Source organism: Neophocaena asiaeorientalis, unplaced genomic scaffold, assembly GCF_003031525.2.
Source record: "Neophocaena asiaeorientalis asiaeorientalis breed wild unplaced genomic scaffold, Neophocaena_asiaeorientalis_V1.1 scaffold388, whole genome shotgun sequence".
NCBI lineage: Eukaryota > Metazoa > Chordata > Mammalia > Artiodactyla > Phocoenidae > Neophocaena > Neophocaena asiaeorientalis.
This window is the reverse complement of record NW_020172738.1, coordinates 2,406,427-2,429,225: the sequence shown is the minus strand read 5'-3', so window position 1 is coordinate 2,429,225 and position 22,799 is coordinate 2,406,427. Positions and strand designations below refer to the sequence as shown.

Sequence of the window (22,799 nt, the reverse complement as noted above, 5' to 3'; positions counted from 1 at the left end):
AATTCGTTTTCTATTTTATTTACTGGGGAGGAGAAACTCAGAAAAAATTTTTTCTATAGGCCTCAGATCGTGCTCATAAACTAAGAGGCCAATGAAATGAATAAAAGTGCTTGAATCGTAGCCCTTGATTCAGTGGTTGTGTGCATGAATATGACTTTCACTAAGGAGATTATTAATATTTATTAAGGTTTTGTCTCAAGGTTCAGTTTATAACTGGATAATATTGAATTAGGAGTAACGGCAAATGCACTTCTTAGAGAAAGATTTAGAAATTGTATGCCCTAGCTGCAGAATTCTTTAATAAAAATATAAACTGTGTTTCTTTAATTGTACCAAATATATTACGTTTGAAGTTAGAGCCTGCTTTTGTTTGACACTGGTAGATCAGCAGCTCCCTGTAACAATTTCTGAAATCCAGCATAGTCTTCTGCTTAAAACCCATTTACAGGTTTTCCCCACTATCTGAAAGCAGAGTGTTCTGTGAAACCTGAACTGAAATGGCATAAAGCAAAGAAGCCATGACCTTAAGTCACATCTTGCTCATGGATGCACAAAATAGATCGAGATCAAGTACAGATGCTCACAGACACAGTTCACGGCTATGGCGACTTGAGGCTGAATTGCCGAATGTGGCTCCCCGGAAGGAGCCTGACGGCGCCACTCTTGCTGCTCCGGCCGAGCTGCCTCTATAAAGGTTCGCAGCAAAACAAACGCTGAACGTGGTTCCCCTTTTCTTTTTGTAAAAGCGAAAATCCTCCTTGGGTTTCTTCTGGTGAGTGAAAACAGGTACTAACGTAGGTCTTTCATAAAAGCAAAGCAGTGGAAAGCGCTTTCAAAAAGCAGGGGAGACCTGTATCTGTAAGATTTCCAGAAGCACTTAGATACCTTATTTTCATCTTAAAAAGAAGTAGTTGGGTTGAAAAGCTTTAATTCTTTGTTTTAAAAACTGTTTCTAAAACCCTAGTCTTAGTGGATGATGAGATACTTTTTAGGAGGGCGTTTCTACCAATGATTTAATAGGCTGTCTTTGCAGGACACGGTCATCTCTAAGATGCATGTAGTCCTTAATGCCTCTCCCTGCACAGGAAGGCAGTGCTGCTTTCAAACGAAGCCATGACAATGGCATTTACAAACGACTGTGCCAGTTATGGGACAACATACTTTCCCATGATATGTCACAGGCTCCTCACAGCAACCATGTGAGGTAGGCATGAGTATGGCAAAGAAATCTTACATGGAACATAACAGGACACTACACATTTGCACCATCTATGTATTTTTTTCTGGACTGTCCTATAATTTGAATGCACGGTTGAATGAGTAAAAAGAGTATTCCTACCATGTAGAGTAAACCACATATATAAAAGGAAAAATCATATTTTTGTGTGATGTCGTAGATCCACCCTACAAAACAAAAAAGAATATATTCAGTGTAATGAAGTTGAGAAAATAAAGTCAAGAACTCAAAGCAAGCATTTATTGCTACTATAAATAATTCTCTAAGGATTTATTACATGTCATTTAATGCCCCAACCATTCATTTAGCCATTTTTAAGTCTGGGCTGTTGGAACCAGAGTTCTTGGTGCGTGGGGACGGCTGCATTTATCTTTGAAGTCACTGGGGTACTTTTAAAGGCACTGAAACAGTAGCTGGCTGACCTGTAGGGAGAATCTTCTGGCCCACAGCCCTTGGGGTAACTCTCAGGCCGGCACAAAGCCAGCAGCAAAAAGTGAATCTAATGATTTTCTTTTTACACACATATAAACACAAATCTTTTCTAAAACCTGAAAACTCTTCTGAAGAATATTCTCGTGTATATACAAAGAGGCTGGGCAGAAGACATTTGAACTTTCATTCATTCTGAAGTATAAGGGTAAATATCTGTTCTAGAAAGTATCAAGATTTCCAGGTTTTATAAAATTCACATTTACAGCTATAAACCTTTAATATATATATTTAAATTTGTGAAAGTTTAAATTGCCAAAGACATAGCTTTAAATGCTAACTAAATTATCGGTCCTTTAAAAAAAATACTTTACTATTATAGTCTAATACTTTCATATAATGATCTTACTAGGGCCTGTAAGATACTACCATATTTCATGGATTCTAAGGCACCATGAATTACGTGATGCATCGTTGTCTTATGTATCAATAGAAAAGAAATGTATCATCAATTAAAATATGACTTGATATTTTCTTAGAACTTTGTACAAGCTATTCTGATTTCAGAGATGTTAAAATGTGAAAAAGGAGTCTCAGAAACTATGATGTTTCATTCACTTCAGTTATTAATCCTAAGGATCAGTCACGTGTCTTGGTGCCCACATAGCCAGCTATGCAAACTGAGAGGATTAAGCTATATACAGAATTTTATTTATGGTAAAAATGTAAATATAAGCATTCACTTTTTCCATTTCAACAAGTGCATTAATTAGCAAAGACATAAGAAAAATATAAATGATTTAATGATCAAACACAGCATTCCATGGTCACTTTAAGAAAATTATCTTTTAAAAAGTTTCTAATTGGCAAATGAACGCATAAACACAACTTATAACCTTCTCGACCAACAAACAGCTACACAAAAGCAACTGCTAAATGTGTAAACTACTATCTCTGACTTCCTGTGGCTTATCTGTATCTCTTGTTTATTGTGTCTAGTGCTTAACGCACCTGGATGAGTCAAGGCTGTCATAAAGAAAAACAAACGACAGCATCGAAAATGTATACTTTTACAAAAACCCTCAAGAGCTATGAACCTGGATATACTTTAAAAGTAAACCAAGTTTTTGAGTTTGTTATTTGACATATAAAAGAAGAGAATACCAGAGTCCTTAGATGTGGCTTAGTAAATGTTCTATCATCTTTTCTTAATTTCCAGTTTGAGACTAGAAGGACAGATAAGATTAAACATATAATCCAGAAACAGTGATTCAGCTTCAGCATCGAATCAGAAAGACACAGTGACATATGAACAAAAACACACCCAACTTTTGCTCGGTGCCACCATTTGTCAGCTGTGGACCACTGTGAATTATGATGAAGTGAATAATTCACTTGCAGATAACGCTGAGTGGTGTGTCTCTATAAGCAGAGTACATGACAGCTCTATCTTCAGCTACAATTTCTAAAAAAATCAATACATATAAATGAGGTTCTCATACCCCACTCATCCCATATGAAAGCTGATCTTGTCAGTTTAACCGTTAAATCCTCCCTTTTCATACGATCAAGTGATTGAGAGTAGGAAATGATGCCTCTAAATAACCAACAGCTGAAACAAGTTGATTTCGCATCACTGCCTAACACGGACTCAGGACAAAATCCTCATTGGAGAATTAATTTGTACTTAGTTCAGACTATTTATGTACTTTTCGGTTACAAGTGTTTGAGTACAAGCTCCAGGGCTCTGTGATATGGCCCCTGTCCACCTCTCTTGCTGCCCAGAGCTTAACCACAAGCACAAGCCATTCTGAATATTCTGGAGTTTCAAACATATTTGTCTTGACACCTTGTCTGTACATGTACTATTCCCCCTTCTGGGGGGACAGTAATAAACCATCACCCTTAGAACACCCTACCATCTCCTTCCTACTGCTCCATCCTCCCTCTTGTCTCCACAGACTACAGAAAATGTGTGCTAAGTGTGTTACATATTGTTACAGCCTTATGTTGAATTAATTATATTTTAAGATCTTGCATCTTTCCCCTAAAAGTATAAACTTTTGTAAAAGCATCTTCACACACCCTATTCTTTTAAAGTAACTCACAAGTCAATTTCTCAAAAAGTGCACTCAACTTTACCAAACAAGTTTGGTACAAATTGGAGTAGTCCTAAATTTTATGTTAGATTAATCCCATAGGTTTTTCCAATCTACCTTTATCTGAAACGATTCCAGATCCTGCCATCTCCACTAGTCTGAACTCAACCCAGTCCCAAGTCAGATGCAAAGCAGGTCAGGAGACAGTACTTTACCATGTGCTTTGGCCCAACACATGGGGACGAGCTCTTTAGAAACAAGATGTTTCAGACAAGATGCCCGCCTCATTCATCCTTCACCATCTCTCCCTGTAGGCCTGAACTCATCAGTCCCTTGGTTTGGAGCTTGGATCCTTGGCAGTCCTGACCCAACCATCCACTGAAATCAACAGCTTCAAAGTAAAATCTGGTTCCCTATTAAACTGCATTTCTTTTTCATTTGAGTCTGTCAAATGAGGAGTGACAGCTATTTTTCTTACTTATTAAATAAGGGTTCCCAGCTCTTGATGAAAAAAATTACAAATTATTGTTAGGGTGTTATACTTTGTGCAAATATTGGAGATACATGTAGGTTCTTGGTCAGTCAAATCTGGTGGCTGAGCTTTGCTATACTTTACCCTGGAAACATCTAGAAAAGTACTACTATTATATCTTTAAAAGTGATGAACTGAATGCCCAGTAACATTATAAATGAATTACATCATGAAGTTCAGGTTGCTGAGTGACATGGTTGAAATGTCTGTTCAGTATCTTTGATTGAACATTCTTCTCCTAAATGGAAACGTGTGATTGTCCAACATGCTACTAAATTGTACCAGACTTTTTAGTGCCAGTAGGAACCGCTTTGAAAAATGGAAAACACATTCATTTCTAAACCCATTAAAAACGAAAAAGCTAACGTGAACAGTAATTTTCCTTCTAGCACATCAAGGTAAGTAAGAATTTCTAGTCAACCTGGAATTTCTAGCAAGAATTTAATGCGGTTATTTAGTCACTCGTATTGCCAGGCACTTCGGCACTATCACGCGTAAAGGCTGGCCTTGCATCTCTTGCAATATTGGCTCCTTGGCCTGGCAAGTCAATGAATTAAACACAGTACAGTTAGCCAATCACGTTGTTCAGCGTTCCTCAGTGCGTGAATTCAGTGGAAGGAGAAGAAACAAACGAAAAGAAGGAGAGGTCCCTTTAGGTTGCTGGCCTGGAGATGTACATCAGAACATTGATTTTAGAGTCCCCATGGCAGCCTTTGACACATGTTCATGTCAGGTTTGTAATACAATGGTTTCTACCATCTATGGTGTATCAAATTCAGCTACAGACTCCACTTCTAGGGAGGAACGTTGAAGCAAGCAGAGATCAGACCTGGTGACTGAGGGTTGGGTATAACTCCATGTCTTCTTCTAGTTATAATTCCTTTCTCTTCCGCTCAAGAAAGTGCACTAGAATCCAAGTGTGTGAAAAGGAAATGACCATAGGGATGGGATAAGGAAACCATGCTGGCAAACCTTGGTGCTTTAATTAACACTGATCATGAATTACTTCTGCTGCACCTCACGGCTGTGGTGTGATACTGCTATTGCAATCTGATGGATCAGTATCAAATAATCGCAGACTGACCATTAGAAGCAGAAAGTACCCCTTGGATCCTGCAAAGAAACATCAATGGCAGATTCTGTTTCCACATACAATGTATCTGAAGGACTTCCAACAAGAGGGTGGATGAGCCACTGATAATGTCCCCATCCCCTTAATGGATATTTAACTCCTTTGGAAGTTACCATTGGTTGACTGATCCAACCCCCCAATCCCAGTTCTTTTCTCCTTTCCTTCCTTCCTCTAGTACAGAGGCTGGAAAGTAAAATTCTCCGATTCTCAGTTCCCCTTGAAGTTTGGACTAGCTGCGTGACACAGTTCTGGCCAATCAGATATAAGTGGAAGTCTTCTGGGACTGAGTCTTTTGTTCCTTCCTTTTTCTTGTTATAAATGAGGATGTAGTGGCTGGAGCTACTGCAGGCATTGTGTGACCATGAGGCCACTAGCATGAGGAAAAGGCCAAGAGGATCTTGAGACACTGCCCCAATATCATCTAGTCTCTGAATTCTAGATTTCTGGTTATGTGACACAAATCTCTGTTTAAGCTACCATTGTCAGGGTGTTCTCTTATAACCAAGTGCATCCCTAACTGATAGAGAATTCTATACTACGAGATCACTGAGCAGTACTGACTCTTCCACTGCCAATATAATGGTCTGCAGCACTGCTGTAGATATTCACTGGCACCTAGAAATGCTGGCCTGCATCTCTGTATAGGAGCAGCTTGATCCAGGAGGGGCCCCATATGTAGCCTCTGGGGTTCCTAAAGCAATTCTTGGGCCTTAAACCTTTTGTCAGCCAGCTGCCAGTGTTGTCAGCTGAATAGGTAAAAATCTATGATTTCTTGAGCTTCAGTCCTGAGGGGGACTTAAAAATGGTTGTGTTGGCATAAGCCCTCTGCCAGCGCAGTTCTAGGACAGGTGACTGTAGGCTCTGTAGACAGACTGGGAAGCAAGGGGTGGGGAGGGCTTTGTCCTGCACCCATGAGGTTCCCCCATCCACTGGGAAGAAGTATTTCTGCAGAGGATATGAGGATAAAGGGCCTGGAGCAGCCAGATAGGCAGAGGATGGGGGCACCTGAACAGGTGAGATTCTACCAGGTTAGCTTAAAACCCTGCACAGAACTTCTGGCAGCTCTGACAACTGTCACCAGTCCTGCCTGGCCTGGCTGCCCTACGAGCCACCTCCACAGAGCACCTTTGTTTTCACATTTGGCCCCAGCCCCTGCCATACTTTGTGGGCTCCTGCCTCCAATCCCTGGACAGTGGGTAGACTTTGTCACCTTTGCCCAGTACCTGGCCTCTTGGGGACTGGGTCTACCTACCACAAAGCTTAAAACCTGCCCAGAATGACAGGCTCAGAGAGGTACCTGGCCCAGACACAGGACTCCTTGGTGGTGCCTACGGCTTCCGGTATACCCGATGCAAGAAGGAAAATCTCCATTGAACTGAGGTGAATACATGTGAGAGATCTCACCCTAGATGTTGCCAACTGGTGGCCTCTGGGCCAGAGGTAGGCAGAATGTCCCAACTCTCCCCAGATGCCCACTTCCTAATCCCTGGGAACTGTAAATGTTCCCTTATGTGGCAAAAGGGACTTTGCAGTTGTGATTAAGTTAAGGACCTTGAGATGGGGGTTATCCTGGATTATCCGGTGGACTCAATGTCACCAGCATCTTAAAAGTGAAAGGAGAAGGCAGGAGAGTCAGAATTAGAGAGATGAGAAGATGCTATGATATTGGCTTAGAGGATGCAGGAAGGGGCCGGGAGCCCAAAAGCAGGAAGCCTCCAGAAACTGCACAAGACGAGGAAATGGATTCCCCCCGAGAGCCTCCAGAAGGAATGCAGTTCCACCAACACCTTGATTGTGGCCCATTGTGATCCACTTAAGCCTTCTGACCTCTAGAAGTGTAAGATAATACATTTGTATTGTTTTAGGCTACTAGGTTTGTAGCAATTTATTACAGCACCAGTAGGAAACTACTACAGGGCTAGATCCACGGAAGTGCTCTGTTGGACCTACACACAGTGTTTTGAACAATTGGAGATGTTACCTAAGTGCAGAGTCCTAGCTTCTCTTGGACAGCGGGGGGAGGGGGCTAACCATAGAAGAGCTAGCAATGATTTTCTGTATTTCTTGGTGATGGAAATCCGCTGGAGCAGGGTAGAGGCTGTCTCTTTCGGACGGGGCAGGGGCTCTGCACTATTCCACCGTGCACTTTACCAGCCTGGTCATTGATCTCACAGGTTAGGGATCAAAAGTTCATCTACATTCTATATGAAAGAATGACCTCTAACTTGCTAAAATTTATAACAGAAATTGGGGGCAGGAATGGGAAAAAAAAAGGACCATGTACACAAATGGAAACTTCCTTCTTATTCATCCTGGACTTTTAACACAAATGAGAACACGACTTTCTACATGCACTCTAAGCTCTTAAAGCCTTGAATGGTTTACCTGCAAAAGGTGGTCCCAGCAACGCAGAGATGCCGTTAGCACAGATGATGATGCCGTACGCGTTGGCTAAGTGCTCAATCCCCACCAAGTCTTCAGTCACCACCGGCATCAGGGAGAAATAACCGCTGGAAAACCCTATCAGTGCACAGATGACTGCCAGGCCAGCGTACGTGTGCATCAAGGGCAGAATAAAAATGCTGAGGACTAGGGTGAAGTTGGTCATCAGGAAGACATTCCAAACGCTGATGCAAGGTAAGTCGGCCACAACGCCGAGGATCACTTTTCCGAAGATATGAACTATTGCTATGATCGAAGTCAGAGGGAAAACATCGTTTTGCTCTGATAAATTATACAAATTGACTATTTCTGGGAGGTGAATGAAAGGGATGACAAAGCTGCTGTACGCAAACAGAGCCCAGAAAATAAAGGCAACAAACATCCGATTGGTAAAGAGCGAGGCTGTCCCAAAATAGCCCAAGTACCAATCCCGGAAGCCCTTCCTGACCCTCATGGTCAGCCGGCTCACGGTCTTCAGAACCCGAAAGGCGCACATGTCCTTTCTGTGTGCAGCCTTCTCGTGGCACGCCTGGGCTGGCATGTCCCCGAGGGAGTCCTCGGTGCCGGGGCCGCCCCCCTTCTCTTCCGCTCCGCCCAGCTGTCCACTGGACCGAACAGATTCGGTGGAGTGAGCCGGGAGGACGTGTGGCTCTTTCCCTTCTGGGTCGTCTCCATCCGTCCCAGGAGAGAGGGGCCTCATGAGCGCCCCGCAAACACACAGGTTCAGGGACACCGCGCCTTGGATGAACATGGCATTCCGCCATCCGTACTCTGCGCACAGGTACTTGAGCAAAACCGTCATGAGGAATGTGCCAAACCCGGTCCCGGTGGTGCTGAGGCCCTGGGCGAGCGCGCGCCTCTTCTGGAAGTACCTGCCCACCATGACCACGGCCGGCAAGTAGGCCATCCCGCTGCCAAAGCCTGCGCACCCGAGAGGGAAGAAAAGGCACACGGCACAGCGTAAATGGCCATAGCCCGAATCTGCAGCCTTTAAAGATCATCTGCATTTTATTATGTTAGTTTCTATAACTTTTCTTTCAAACAAAGAAATAATCATGATTGTAAAAATGGAGCTCGAGGGGCAAGTACCAATATTCACCCAAAGAAGCCCACTTCTAGTCCATCATTTCCCCCAACAGGCTTTTCAGCATAGGTCACTCCAATAATAATAATAATAAAACTATTATATTAAATAAATAAATAACAAATATATACATAAGAATTAAATAAATAAAATAAGTCTGCATTCTCACATCAGAATATAAGCTCCACCAGGGCAGGACTGTGTCTGTATTATCACCCCTGGTATGCCGGGCACTGCTCAGAGCATGCAGTGTGTGCTTAGTGATTTGTTGAAAGAATGAATGGATTCTGAGGGCTCTGCTGCTAATTGCCCTTAATACACAGGAAAGTACTCATGTACAAGGGGATGCAGAGTGACTCCAGGCAATTTACAGAAGCCTCAGGAATGGGCCAATGTGTTCCCAAATGAATTAGAAGAATAAATGGAGTTAAAATGTACCTATAAGGATACGTAGCTACTAGATGTCAAAATCACCTAACACGCATTTGCGTCTCTGGTTTTTAATTGTATCTTTCTTAGAAAATAGGAACGGTTTGTGATTTACGGGCACAAAATTAAAATGCTGGTGGGGAAGATTGTGTCTCTTGGGGGCAGGGTGTACTGGGAGTGCTTTGTGCTTTCTGCCCAATTTTGCTGAACCTAAAACTGCTCTATAAATGAAGCTTATTTAAATTTAAAAATAAAATAAATGTGAAATAAAATAAAATGCTAGCCAAGAGGTTGAGGGTTGTGTTCTTAACTTCTAGGTACACACAGAGGGAAACCATAAGCCCCGCTTCAGGTGGCCATGGGGCCACACACGGTTCTAATGCTCACAACCTCCTGACATTAGGATAGCAGCTTGATAGGAGAAAAGAGACTTGGACCAAGAGCACTCCCCAAAGCCGAGAAGCTGCCCTAGTTTCGCATCATTTAATAGTTTCAGAATTACTTGAATCTGGAAGGAGAGCAGAGCGGTCATACATGCAAACATAATGACAATTACCACTAACTGAGTGGTGAGGATGTGCCAGTTGCTTTTCAGGCTTTATCTGATTTACGTTTCACAATAATCCAAAAGCTACCTGTGATTATACCCATGTTATAAAAGGGGGCATTGAACCTCACGGAGATTCAGAAATTTTCACCAGACCCTGCAGCAGGTAACTGGAGAATCCGGGTTGGAATTCAGACCCAGCTGCAGAAGTCTGGTCCCTTTCCACTGCCTGCACTGCCTCTCATCCTGAACTGCTCATCTGCCCGGCTGCCAGCACATTGCTGCAGAAGGATTTTGCTTCAGTTTCTAAAATAAGCTCCAAGAAGCAACCTGCCTCCTTTATTTACCTTAGAGCAGTGATAATCTACAGCAACTGTCAGGGGCCAGTAACCAACTGCTCCTCAGATGGATACCCTTGTTTTAAGAACAATTAAGCCAGCTTCTAAGTAATTCCCAGCGAAAGCAGGGGCAGGTCCCCAAGCCACCTGCCAAGCCTCAGCGAGGGAAGCAACATAGCAATCATTTGCGTGACAGGGTAGAGGAGGATGAACAAAACGGCTACCCTTAATTTTGAACCAAACTCTGAATTAACTTCTATGAGTTTGAAGTCCGCAAAAGGCAGAAATCTCTAATTTCCTAATATTTAAAAGGGACATAGAAAAACATTCAATAGTCCATAAACTGGTCCTACATCCTGACCAGTTGGTTGACTTCCAGTTATCTGCATGCTGTTTGAGAAAATTAATTGAATTCTGAAGATTTCTTTGGCTAATATGAATTGTGAGGAGCTTATCTCTTTATAAAATCTGGTTGTTCCCTTTGCTAGAATGTTCCTGCCCTCGGAGAGCCCTAGGGCTTGGGCCCCATCCCCTGCTTGCAGTTCATCGTCTCAGTAATGCTCACATGACCATCCTACTTTATTATTTTCTATTTTTATTAAAAAAAAAACTTTGGGGGGTATAATTGATTTACAATGTTGTGTTAGTTTCAGGTATACAGCTGACCATCCTACTTTTTTTTTTTTTTTTTTTCGGTACGCGGGCCTCTCACTGTTGTGGCCTCTCCCGTCGCGGAGCACAGGCTCCGGACGCGCAGGCTCAGCGGCCATGGCTCACGGGCCCAGCCGCTCCGCGGCATGTGGGATCTTCCCGGACCGGGGCACGAACCCGTGTCCCCTGCATCGGCAGGCAGACTCTCAACCACTGCGCCACCAGGGAAGCCCATGACCATCCTACTTTAAAATGCAAGCCTCTCTTGCCCTCCACTTCCATTCCCAATCTCTCTTACCCTACTTTTCTTTTTTCCTATAGTAAGTACTTGAGAGTATAATTTACTTTGTATTGTGTGTGTTGTTTATGATCTGACCCCTTCTCCCCTACAACTACCACTATAAGCTCCATGAGGGCGGCAGGGATCTTCTTCTGTTGTGTTTTCCGATACATCTCTTCCAAGCACCTAGGACTGTGTCTGGCACATAACAAAGGAATGGAATGAATAAAAGAAAGTTCTCTGGGAAAGTAAAGTGATCATATTTTGAAATAATAGCCACCTTTCTCATACCGGTTAAATTGATACTTCCAGGGTTAAGGTACAAAATACTCAGCTGAAAAATTAGTGTATCAGTGGTTATTTTGAAAAAATAATTATTTGTTAAAGAACCAAGAAATTCTTTGATATTAAATATTGTAGCACAGTATTATTGTCCTTATGATTGTGCTGGGGAGATGTGTAGCAGAAAGAACCTAGCTGGCCTTGGGTTTAAATCCTGGCTCCACTCCCCATAAGTAACCGTGTGACCTTGACCAAGTCAGTTAAACATGCAGCTCATTGGTGTTGTGTTCCTGATGTATACGTAAGTGCAATACACCTATGTGATAGCACACTGTCAATTAATGTTACCCTCTTACCACTTATAACAGGCTATTGGTTAATGAAACAGTTTGAATCAGATTCAGAGTAAGCTTTTAAAAACCAAGTGGTTTAATGAACTCCCACATACCCATCACCCAGCTTCAACCGTTATCAACTCCTGGCAATTCTTGCCTCAATCCCGCCTCTACCCCAACACACACACACACACACACACACACACACACACACACACACACACACACTCCTTCCTCCATATTATTTTGAAACAAATCCCAAATATATCATTTCATGTGCAAATATTTTAGTATAAATCTCTAAATAGAAGAATTCTTTAAACTGTATAATCATATCAGTATCTTATCTGAAAAAAATGAATAATTCTTTGATATCATAAAATATCCAAAGGTGTTCAAATTTCCAATTCTCTCATAAATGACCATATTTTTTAAAAATGTGTTTAAATCAGGATCCAAGTAAGGCCCACACATTGCTATTTGCTGATACATATTTTAAGTCTTAATTTCTCTTTTTTTTTCTCTTGCAATTTACTTGTTGAGGAAACTAGATCATTTGTCCATTCTGCATTTTGCTGATGGCACAAAAGTTTACTTTTTAAAATCTGATTTGTCATTGACAATCACCAGCAACCTAAATTTAATGTGGTTATGGATCTCTAAACAGCAGCAGAATGAAATAACTAATAGGAACCGAATTGAGGGGCAAAGCATAAGAGTAGGACCAATTATAACTTCGTTTTAATAATAAACACTCCCATGTGTGAGAAAAAAATCCGTTCCTAATGCTACAAGCATCTACTACCCTCTCCATGTCCTTAACAGCATCTCCCCTTCCTAATGTGACTTTGTGATTCGTAGTCAGCACAATTATTCTATGAGCATATAGAACAGGCCTTGGGGATATCGAGGCTCAAGCCCAGTGGTCAAGCAGGGCCCTGGAACAATTCTTCACCACACTCAGGTTTAGAGGCCGGGCTTGTACCCAGATAAGCCAGGCAGAAGAAGGCCCAGAGGGAGAGAGAAGATCCTGGGGTTCTGAGTAAAAAGCATGCATAGCGGGGAAAAGCTGTCGCCAGAAGCCAAGTTTAAGAGAATGGATCTCTTAAATGGCAAAGCTGAAGAAATCTGTCCAGATTCTCCTGGCTGAGTAAGATCGCTCAAACAGATGTTAGTTTTCTGCTTAATAGGAGGACATCCATGCAATTTTAATTGCCTAGATGTTAAAAACCAAATACAAACAAATCTGCCTCAGATGCTTTTTGTAATGAAGAAAGATGTCAACAAAGTCTCTTTCACACATACATTATTGTACAGTGATATACATATATATATCAATCAGTTGCTTTTTAAAAATTTTTGTTTTTTATTTAAAAATCTCTTTAATTTATTTTTTTGTTGTTTCAATCACTTGCTTTTTGCAGATCTTTGCTTCTAACTTTCTTTTATACTAAATAGGGGTCAATCAGCTTCACCATGCCTCACTAACAACAGCCCAACGGTATATAAGCTAACTGATTTAGCTGGATTTTCCACTTAAACATAATTATATATATACATTTGTGGAGGACGTGAATACACTTATTTTCAGAGACTTTCTTTGGGTGTTTCCTGTATTAAAAAGAGGGAGCAATAAAGTGTCTCAAGAAACACTTTCCTTTCACTGGCCTCCTGATTTTTTTTTCCGAATTCCTTGTATCCCTAAATATTTGTTGATTAAATAAGTGAATGAATAAACAAATGAATGAATACGGAGATCATATTATTTGAGAACCAATAAGCAACTAACTGCAAGAAATAAAATTCCACTTAAACAAAGAGTCTAACCATAGACATCTCTAGATGATGGGAATAAATTTCAAGTCCCAGTTATGGGGACCAAGTCATAATCCATGTAACCAAACACCACGGATCAAGTTCCTAGGGGCTCCCACGTGTCTGCCCAGAGACCCCAGTGTGGCTCCTTAGTCCCAGGGGAAGGAGTTTATTTCCTCACCTATAATATAAAAATCCCCGTGCCAGCTCTATTCATTGGACTGTTATGGGGCAAAGTTTCTAAAATGCTTCAGGGAAAACATCCTGAGTTGTTCTTTAAGGGCTGTTATCAAGTCCTTCAGATCAATGGTTTCCAAACTCAGCTTCACAGGATACAGAAGTGCTTTAGGTGTATATGTGGATAGATGTACATTACAGAGAACCAACTTGTCAACTTATAGGGACAGTGAGTTTTTATGTTCACTGTCTCCTGCTACCATAAAAGCATATACTTAAGCTTATAATATAATAAACATGTTATATACAATAACAATTATATATTAGCTAACATTTGCTCAAGACTTTATTATGCGCCAAGCATTGTGCTAAGTGCTTCATACAGATGATCTCATGTAATCATTTCAACAACCCTGTAAACCAAGCACTCAATTATCCCATTTTGCAGATAAGGAGACTGAGGCATAAGTAAGTTAAGTAACTTTCCCAAAGTCACACAGATAGCAAGTGGAAGAAAAAAAGCAAGAATTCCAAACTCTAACTTTGAACTCTTATGCAAACACTGCCATCAGTGTGCCACTTATTAGGATTATAGCTCTGTACTCAAAAAAGTCAGGCTGGCTCTGGTTCACTGAAATACAATTGTATGAGTAAGAAACTACTTACCTGTGTGCATTCTGCTACCTGTTGATAAAGGAAATTATGGCCGGGAATACATTTTGCAGAACAGATATGCAAACTGGGCTGCCTGGCAGCCAATTTTTATACATCTCCTGGGGACTGACACTTCGCTCTGGATTTGATTCTTAGAGTCTCTACATCTATGTGGGTTTTGCTGCTATTCCATTAATTTGGACAGGGGTGAAGGAGAAAATGATTTTTCTCTGATTCACGCTGGATTCTGCAGTTATTAAATGAGAGAATGTTATTACTATGTCCGTTTTGTTACAAGAGAAGGGACTAGCACTTAGAACCAGGTATAGAAAATTTAATTAAAATCTATTAGGAAGGCCAAGTACAGCTGTTAGGTCGTTTCCTCATGCTTAAGGCATATTTAATATCTTATATTAAAAAGTATTTCCTGGAGGATAGGATATGGTTGGGTTGGGGTGGAGGAGACAAAGGGACAAAATATTTAATGGGTCTCTTTTCCTTACAGTGAAATTCATTGCCAAAATGCCCAATAGAAACATATAAAGTCAAGTTTAAGGGAATTCCCTGGTGGTCCAGTGGTTAGGGGTCCACGCTTCCGCTGCAGCGGGCATAGTATAGGTTCGATCCTTGGTCGGGGAACTAAGATCCCGCGTGGTGTGGCCAAAAATATAAATAAATAAATAAAGGCAAGTTTAAGAAAATCACTACGCTTACCGGCTGCCACTCCGAAGGTAATGAAGAGATAATGCACGTTTGCAGCGTAGGCACTCAACACCCAGCCCAGCGAGTTCAGCAGCCCTCCGATGATGGCGGTCTGGCGGCACCCGCAGGTGTTAATGAACAAGCCAATGAAAGGTCCTGTCACAGAACATTGAAAAAAGAATGACTAAAATGACTAATGGCATTTTATTTTCCTACTTTCTTAGGGAGTCCTCATATGAAGACAAAGACTACAATATTACTAGAGCTCTCAAGTAAAACAAACCAAAACCACACCCCTGCTTTATGTGCAGAAAGCTCTTGGCGTGCAAAGATAGGTTTCAGTAACTTCACTGGAGAGCACAAGGTTCTAGATTTTCAAGGAAGACAGACCTGAAATAAACAGACCAGTTGAGTTCATTCTCTTGTCTACAGCAGAGGTCCTAAATTAGTGGTCTAGGTGCCCCGTCCAGCCTGTGGATGCATTTTGTTTATCCAGAACAAAGTTTAAAAACGTTTTGAATCAGTTGCCAACATTTAAAAATTAAGATTATTCACAAAAATCCAGTGGCCACACAGAATACCTTCCCACACAGTGCAGAGCAGCTGGACCTGTGCAGCAGCTGACCCTGTTTTGCTGTGTCACACCCTCTCTAGTTTGCTGCAGTCTCCACCCTTCCCTGCAGCCTCGTATTTGACACCCTGCCCTCATTTACATTACTTGTTTGGCCCCTGTATACATTTGAGTTTTTTACTGTAGATCTAAAGGGAGTACACAAAGGGGGGCTCTCAGGACCTCCATGCTTCAAGAAAGGAACCTATAGCCTGTTTTCATGAGGATATCCAGATGCAAACGAAGCCGGAAAGAACTCCATTGCTTCATACATACTTTAGCCTCTGCTGACTCTCAGTCCCTGACTGGACCCATCAGGCTATGCATTTATGACACTGTGTGGAGATTCAGGTCTACCCCTGGTTGTACAATATTTGCCAATACTCACAGCAATGCAGTGTATGATACACTTTCTCATTGCTTACTTTATATGACGCTCTAGTTTTTGTCAACCTCTTTGTTTCCTTCCTGATTTTGTGGCAGCTTCTGATGTCATTGAAGCTTAATGCTGGCCTTCGGGTCAGTGATTCCTTATCCAAATAGCAATCCGTATTTTCGTAATACAGTTCAAGGCTGTACTCAGCATTGCATTTTAAACATCATCTTAGTTTTTGATCATTATTACTTTATATAGTTATCAAACCCTATGTTCAGGTGGGACTATTTCAGGTTAAAAACTTGTTGAAGTCTAAGGAGCTTCCTCTTGTAGTCCAAACTGAAATAAAACTCTCCTTTACAATTCTAACAATATTCATGTACATAGTTGGGTACAGTCTGCTAATAAATTTTTTTTTTTTGTCTAGTGATTTTGAGAGGATCCAATCCTGAAAACTGAGAAGATAAAGACTTACTAATTTAATTAACCCTGCTGTATTACAGAAAATAATTCAGTAGATAAACCTCTTAGAATAGACCTAATCCAGTAAACATCTTATACAAATATACTGTATTATGTATATTATAAAATAAGCACATGATATAAACAATATATAAGCTAAGCACATGGATATAAACATCTGAGGAAATTACTGGGGGAACTGAAATTCAGAAACCGTAAGTTGAAGAGTGCCTTTTATTTCTCTATAAATATTTTTATTTTCCTAAACCCACGGTCACTTCACCACTTCAGATCTCAGATGAGTGGGTTAAAAAAAGAGAAAAATGCATGATTCATTGGTTTGCTGTTAATAGGTCTTTTAAGATATGAAGGGTCAATGCATGACAGTTCAGTGGAATGATATTTCCCACATTACAGAAAGGACCCAGAAGCAAGTTTTTCTGTGATGCTATGATTATGAAACACTGCATTAAGAAGCATTTGGGGGAACAAAGGGAGAAAATTCCCAAATAAGTACAGATATTCGTATCTGGAGGAATTCTATATATCAAAAAGAAAGTATTGCTTGCTTTACTGAAAAGAACATTAAGATGATAACGGTGTCTGGCTTTTAGTTTATTGATTCTGGCACCATGTGTGCTGCAGCTACAGTCATTTATGATGTGCAGATGGGCAAAGTCAGCCCCAGAAATGCTGTGAGTCCTCCATGGTTACATAATATAGATTTATCAAAAAAAAGGAAGTCAGACCCAAAGTTTCGGATCCTTAGTTTCATTTTCTAAGCATTGTTTACTGATGGTCAGTTGCCATCTCCATGATGGAACTGCCATTCAACAAAATGAAAAGAACTCCACACCCAGTCTAAGGAGAGGGGTAAATAAGATTGAGATGCAGTCCTTTGGCTAAGATTCCCACTTTTTTAGAGGAATTCATTGTTTTGGAATGAGATTATACACCTTGTCAGACTTTCTCCTCTTCGGAAGGAATCTGAATCTTGGCCCATTTCCCACATAATAAAGTCTCGCATTGCTGCAGGAACACGCTGAGGAAGTCATGATTTCTTGCCCATCCCAGCATCTCATAGGTTGGAAAAAAGCTCAGGTGAGGAGAGAAACAATCTGAGGTGAGCCTTGGCATACAATCATGGATGAAAGTAGCTAGTTCATTGAATACCCGGTCTCTTGGTGTAACCCTTCCCTGCAATAAATCAATGGCTCTCTGCCTTGGCTGATTGTCGGAGTCACTTAGGAGCTTTAAAAAAATCATTAAAGAAAAACCCTGATGCTAGGGTCCCATCCCGAGAGATTCTGATTTAATGCTCCAGGTGCAGCCCGAGAGGCATGGTTTTTAAAAGCTCCCAGGTGGATCTAACGTGTAGCCAAGATAGACAACCACTGTTCTAAATCTACTTAGCAAGTAAATGACCTTTTGCAGCCTATAGCTACCCTTAACAACATGGCTTCTACCAAGAATTATTCCAAGAGCTATCACAAAGGCTGCTGTAGATACTGCCAAGGTGATTACATTTTTTTAACAATTGGGACCTTCTGCAGGAACTGGCAAAACCCATGCTAGCAAAGAATGAAACAAAAATGAATTGAATTCCCCATGTGCAAGGCACTGCCCAGCAGAGTGCTTTTAACTCTGTAACATAATTCATGGAAGTTTTAAATTTGAAAGAGGTAACTCAATGTCCTTACAATGATTAGAAAATGAAAACAATTTATATTTATTCACTTCAAACATATTTTCAGTCCTCATTTAACGTCATGGCAGGCAGTGCGGTACAGCGGACACCATTTCAGAGTCCAGAGGACCAGGTTTGAAGCCTGTCCCACACTTACTGGCTACAAGTTAACTTCAGTAAGTTACTTAATGATTCTGAGCGTTGCATGTTCTCCTCTGTGAGATCAAGATGATGGTCTGGCCTCCAGGGCTGCTGTAGGATCAAAGGAGGTCATGTACATTACACGCACTTGGCATGTAGTAAGTGCTAAATAAAGGAGAGCTCCTTTTTGCTTTTCCAAGCAAACAACATATCTGCCGCCACCTGTACCAGCAGCTTAGATAATGAATAGCAATTTAGGGTCATGATAAACAGAATAAAAGACGTTTCATTTACATAACTATGAGCCTTGCTGTGCTGTAATTTCTGAGCTGCAAGACAAAAGATGTTTATCTGGCAGACACCTTTCCTGAAGAAAGGTTAGTCTACAATCTAAACTTCCACTGTCTGGAAATCAAGGACTCTCAAACAGAATTCAAAATCCACAGTTACCTCCTAATTAAAGATGACAATCACATTTCATCACCACTATGAGTTAGGTGTTCTTATTTGGGGGATCATCTTCAGAACCACATCCAATAATTTCAGGACTGATTTCCATTGCTTATTCCTGTAGAACTTGTGAAACACAAAGTAATACCGAAGACAACCTTCTTAGACGGTTTGGAAAATACTGGGACAAATACCCTGGTCTTTGGCTGAATCTTCTTTTTTGCTGTATGAGCACACTTTCTAGATTGAATCTGTGAGTATCTTGTTCTACCCTCTAAACATTTATTTTTAAAAAGGTAAGAAAACTGGGTTTTTAGTATTTGGGCTGGCCAAAAAGTTCATTAGGGTTTTTACGGCCAAACCCAAACGAACTTTTTGGTCAACCTATATTTTAGAAGCACAGTTTTCCTTTACTGACTTATTGAGAAGGTAGAATTATATCCAACACAAAACTAGCAAATTCCCTGCACTGAGGTTAACCTACCTGCACTTCTCATATGATAAACAGTCCTGGTTTGAACAAGGCCAAGGCAGGGTTGAGGAGTCAGTTCATTACAATTATAGGCAAAAGTGATTTATCAACAATTCTCTCTCACACACATAATGATGCCCTTATTTAATTTAAAAACTAGATCAGTAATAATTCCTTGTGATAAACACATACCCCCTGTACACATCTTGAGAAATAACATTCTGTCCTTGTTTTCTATCATTAGCACTGCCACTGTTATTAATGTCGCTGGGATTATCCAAAATAACATTGGCTGAATACCAGCCAAGATCAACAAATCTCTGAAGTGAATTCAAGCAATTAATTACCAATGTGGAAATCACTGACAAGGCACAGGCTCTTGTCAAACACACAACTGCCTGTCATCCGCATACTCCCACAATACTAGGAAGAGATTTGAGGCGTATTATGTTTCCAGGATAAAATATATCACGAACCCTTTAAATTAAAAAAAAAATTATATGTAAAAATATGGCTTTTACTTTCAAGTAAAGGAATTGAACAGCTTTACGGTATAGTGGTAATTACCTCGTACGACTGTTGAGAGAATTAAAGTTAAATGAGATGATGTAAGGGAAAACACCTGGTATATAATAGGTGCTTATTAAATAGCAGTTGGCAGTAAAAGCTGTTTAGTTCTCAAACTGAAACACATTAGCCATAGCAACGTATCATATTTATAATAATTTCCTTGTTTAGTAACTCCAATTAGATAAGAATTGCTTTCATAGATTGCTACGTGGTTAAACTACAAAATACAAGAATATGTTATTATTCCCTCCTGTTAGCTATATCAGTAACTTTTCTAAAAACAGTTTAATAGATTTTTCAATAACATAGGATCAATACTTCAAATTTAAAACATTAGAGCTCTGAAATAAGATTATTTACTTTTACTGTGTTTTCTTAAAAATTTTTATCTTTTAAAAATATTCATGTGTTAAACAGATTTGTAATGATAGGTAATGAATTATAACGGTTAAGAAAACAGAGTTAGGGGTAAAAATTCTAATGTTCAATTTTTAAAATACTCCAAATGTTTACCATACTCGAATAGGAATATCACACAAAAGGACAAATCTTGTGTGATCCCACTTATATGAGGTATTTAGCACAGTCAAATTCATAGAGACAGAGAATAGAATGGTAGTGGCCAGGGATAGGGGGCTGGGAGGAGAGGTGGCAATGCGGAGTCATTGCTTAATGTGTGCAGTTTTATTCTGGGAAGATGGGAAAAGTTCTGGAGATGGATGGTGGCGATGAATGTGCTCAATGGCATTGAACTGTACACCGGGTTAAAATGGTAAACTTTATGTTATGTGCATTTGACCACAATAAAAACAAGAGCAACGTCCACTAAAATGTAATATCTAACGTTTCAACAATACAAAACATTACTTACAGTGAGGAACTGTCATTTTATAATTATTCAGTTTTACAACAGGCCACATGTGAACATACCCACAATCAAGGTGACGCCCATGCTGAGGGAGCTGACCCATGCCGTCAGGCCACGGCTCTGATGGAATTCTTCAAGCCACTCCACATTGAGGACTCCCAGGGCCATCTGGGAGCCCATGATGAGGATGTGCACAAAGAAAGAGGAAAGGACCATCATCCAAGCCCATCCGCCATCAATGTCTGGGTGGGGTTTAAGCGTCTTCTTATCTTTGGGGTCATCTTCAAAATCATACCCAATGTCTTCATGACTTGTATACATTTTCCAAGATGTTCTGAAATACATATGACAGATAATTTCATTGAACATCAAAACAAAAAAATCTCCACCTTTCTGGAAAGCTCTACCTACCCATCAGAACCAAAGTGGCCCCACCATCATATTAGACCTTTAGATTAATCTTGTCCTTATGCAGATTTGGGAACACTCCTCACTTTTTCATAGGACCAAATGCTTTTATGGAACCTGTTTCATCTTTACAGTCATCCTATATGTAAGTATTATTATGGCTATTTTAAAGAAATGGAAATAGACTCAGGGAAGTGAAGTGCCTTTCCCAAGTTCTCATGGCCAGGAGGTAGTATATATAATAGCTAGACAGGAAGCCAGGAATTGAACCCAGCTATTCCTGACTCCAAAGCCCATGCCTTGTGTCCCTTATTGAGATGGAAACTGACAGGTGACAACAAAGACGTTAGAGAAGGAAGATGCCTGGCCTTAGACAGGGTAGCTTGGCCTTGCGGGGTGGGGGTTGAGTGGGCGCCTGGCAGAGGCTATGGTTCTCAGTTTTGTGGGTCCAAGTGTTCAATTTGTTCAATGCAGCTAGAGTGGGTTAGCCTCAGGGGGACTGACTCATACGAACCCAACTCAGGAGAGATTGGTAAAGGCGAAGGCCAATTTATTATCTTACAATGGGAGATAGAGTCTTCTAAAAATGGTGATATTTATGTCTGATATACAAGACATACTTTCACCCCCTCCATCCACCCCCATTCCCAGCATTTACCTGGGAAGCTAGAAAATTGCTTAGAAAATTGGAAATCAGATTACAGAAATTTGGATACCACAATGGCATACAGGTTACCAGGGAGCCAGGGGCTAGATCTTGAAGAGCCTTATGTGCCAGATAAGGATTTTGGAGTTTATCCTGTACATAATGAATAGTTGGTGGCCGCATTTGCACAAGGAAGAGATAAGATGGGACCTGTGCTTTGCGTAGATCTATCTCTCAAGTTGTTCAAACAAGAGGAGGGGGTTGGATGGAGCTAGAGGTGACACGATGCCAGACCAGGGGAAGTCTCTGGTTTTGTTTTATTTTTTAGGATGAGAATGGAGTGTATGCATAAAAACTGAGGATAAGGAGAGAGAGAATGACTAATCCCAGAGGTGGTGGGACAGGGTTGGTCTTGATCAGGAAGACTGACCCATCCTCTGAGACTTGAGGAAGCAGGGGGTAGATGGAGAAAAGATGGTAAGTAGTGGGATTTTTGATGATGGCCATTCTGATCAGTGTGAGGTGAGATACTTCACTGTAGTTCTGATTCGCATTTCTCTAATTATCAGCGATGTTGAACATCTTTTCATGTGCCTTTTGGCCATCTGAATGCACAGATCTGTTTTGAGAGTAAGTTCCTAAGAGTTCAGAACTGCTGGTCCACACCTTGGCTCAGTTTGGGTCTGCAGTGCCTGCGGTGTCACACATCACTGCCTTTAGCAGGACATTCAAGATGGACTGTGACAGCACAGTGATGGTGGAGACGAAGACCAGGACGCCAGCTACTTGACTTTTGTCACTCTATGTGCCCACCTGCAGACTTTAGTTTTGTTTAAAATTTAAAAGAGCAAAACAGAGTGCCAAAGCTGCAAGGTGAAAAACTTTGGTTTGGAAAGTGAAATTTGTAGTCGATACATGAATTTGAATAATGACTTTAAAATGGA

At 40.8% G+C, this 22,799-nt stretch overlaps 1 protein-coding gene across 1 annotated transcript; it reads right to left on the bottom strand.

Moving 5' to 3' along the window:
- Window positions 1-1,252: 1,252 nt before the first annotated feature.
- SLC16A14 (solute carrier family 16 member 14) lies at window positions 1,253-21,137 on the bottom strand. Its single transcript, XM_024740608.1, has 4 exons — window positions 20,864-21,137; window positions 15,178-15,321; window positions 7,815-8,792; window positions 1,253-1,404 (listed from the first exon to the last, which is right to left on the bottom strand). Exons 1-4 carry the CDS (start codon window positions 21,120-21,122, stop codon window positions 1,253-1,255), a joined length of 1,533 nt encoding a protein of 510 aa, XP_024596376.1. The 5' UTR covers window positions 21,123-21,137.
- Between the last annotated feature and the right edge of the window lie 1,662 nt (window positions 21,138-22,799).

Bases quoted from the DNA above. Each gene is read 5' to 3' on its own strand.
- SLC16A14 (XM_024740608.1), bottom strand. From the start codon at position 21,122: ATGTATACAAGTCATGAAGACATTGGGTATGATTTTGAAGATGACCCC. The intron at 15,322-20,863 runs GTATGTTCACAT...GTTCTGTGACAG, and splicing joins GGGCGTCACCTTGATTGTGG to GACCTTTCATTGGCTTGTTC. The intron at 1,405-7,814 runs GTAAACCATTCA...TTTGTTTTGTAG, and splicing joins GCTGGGACCACCTTTTGCAG to GGTGGATCTACGACATCACA.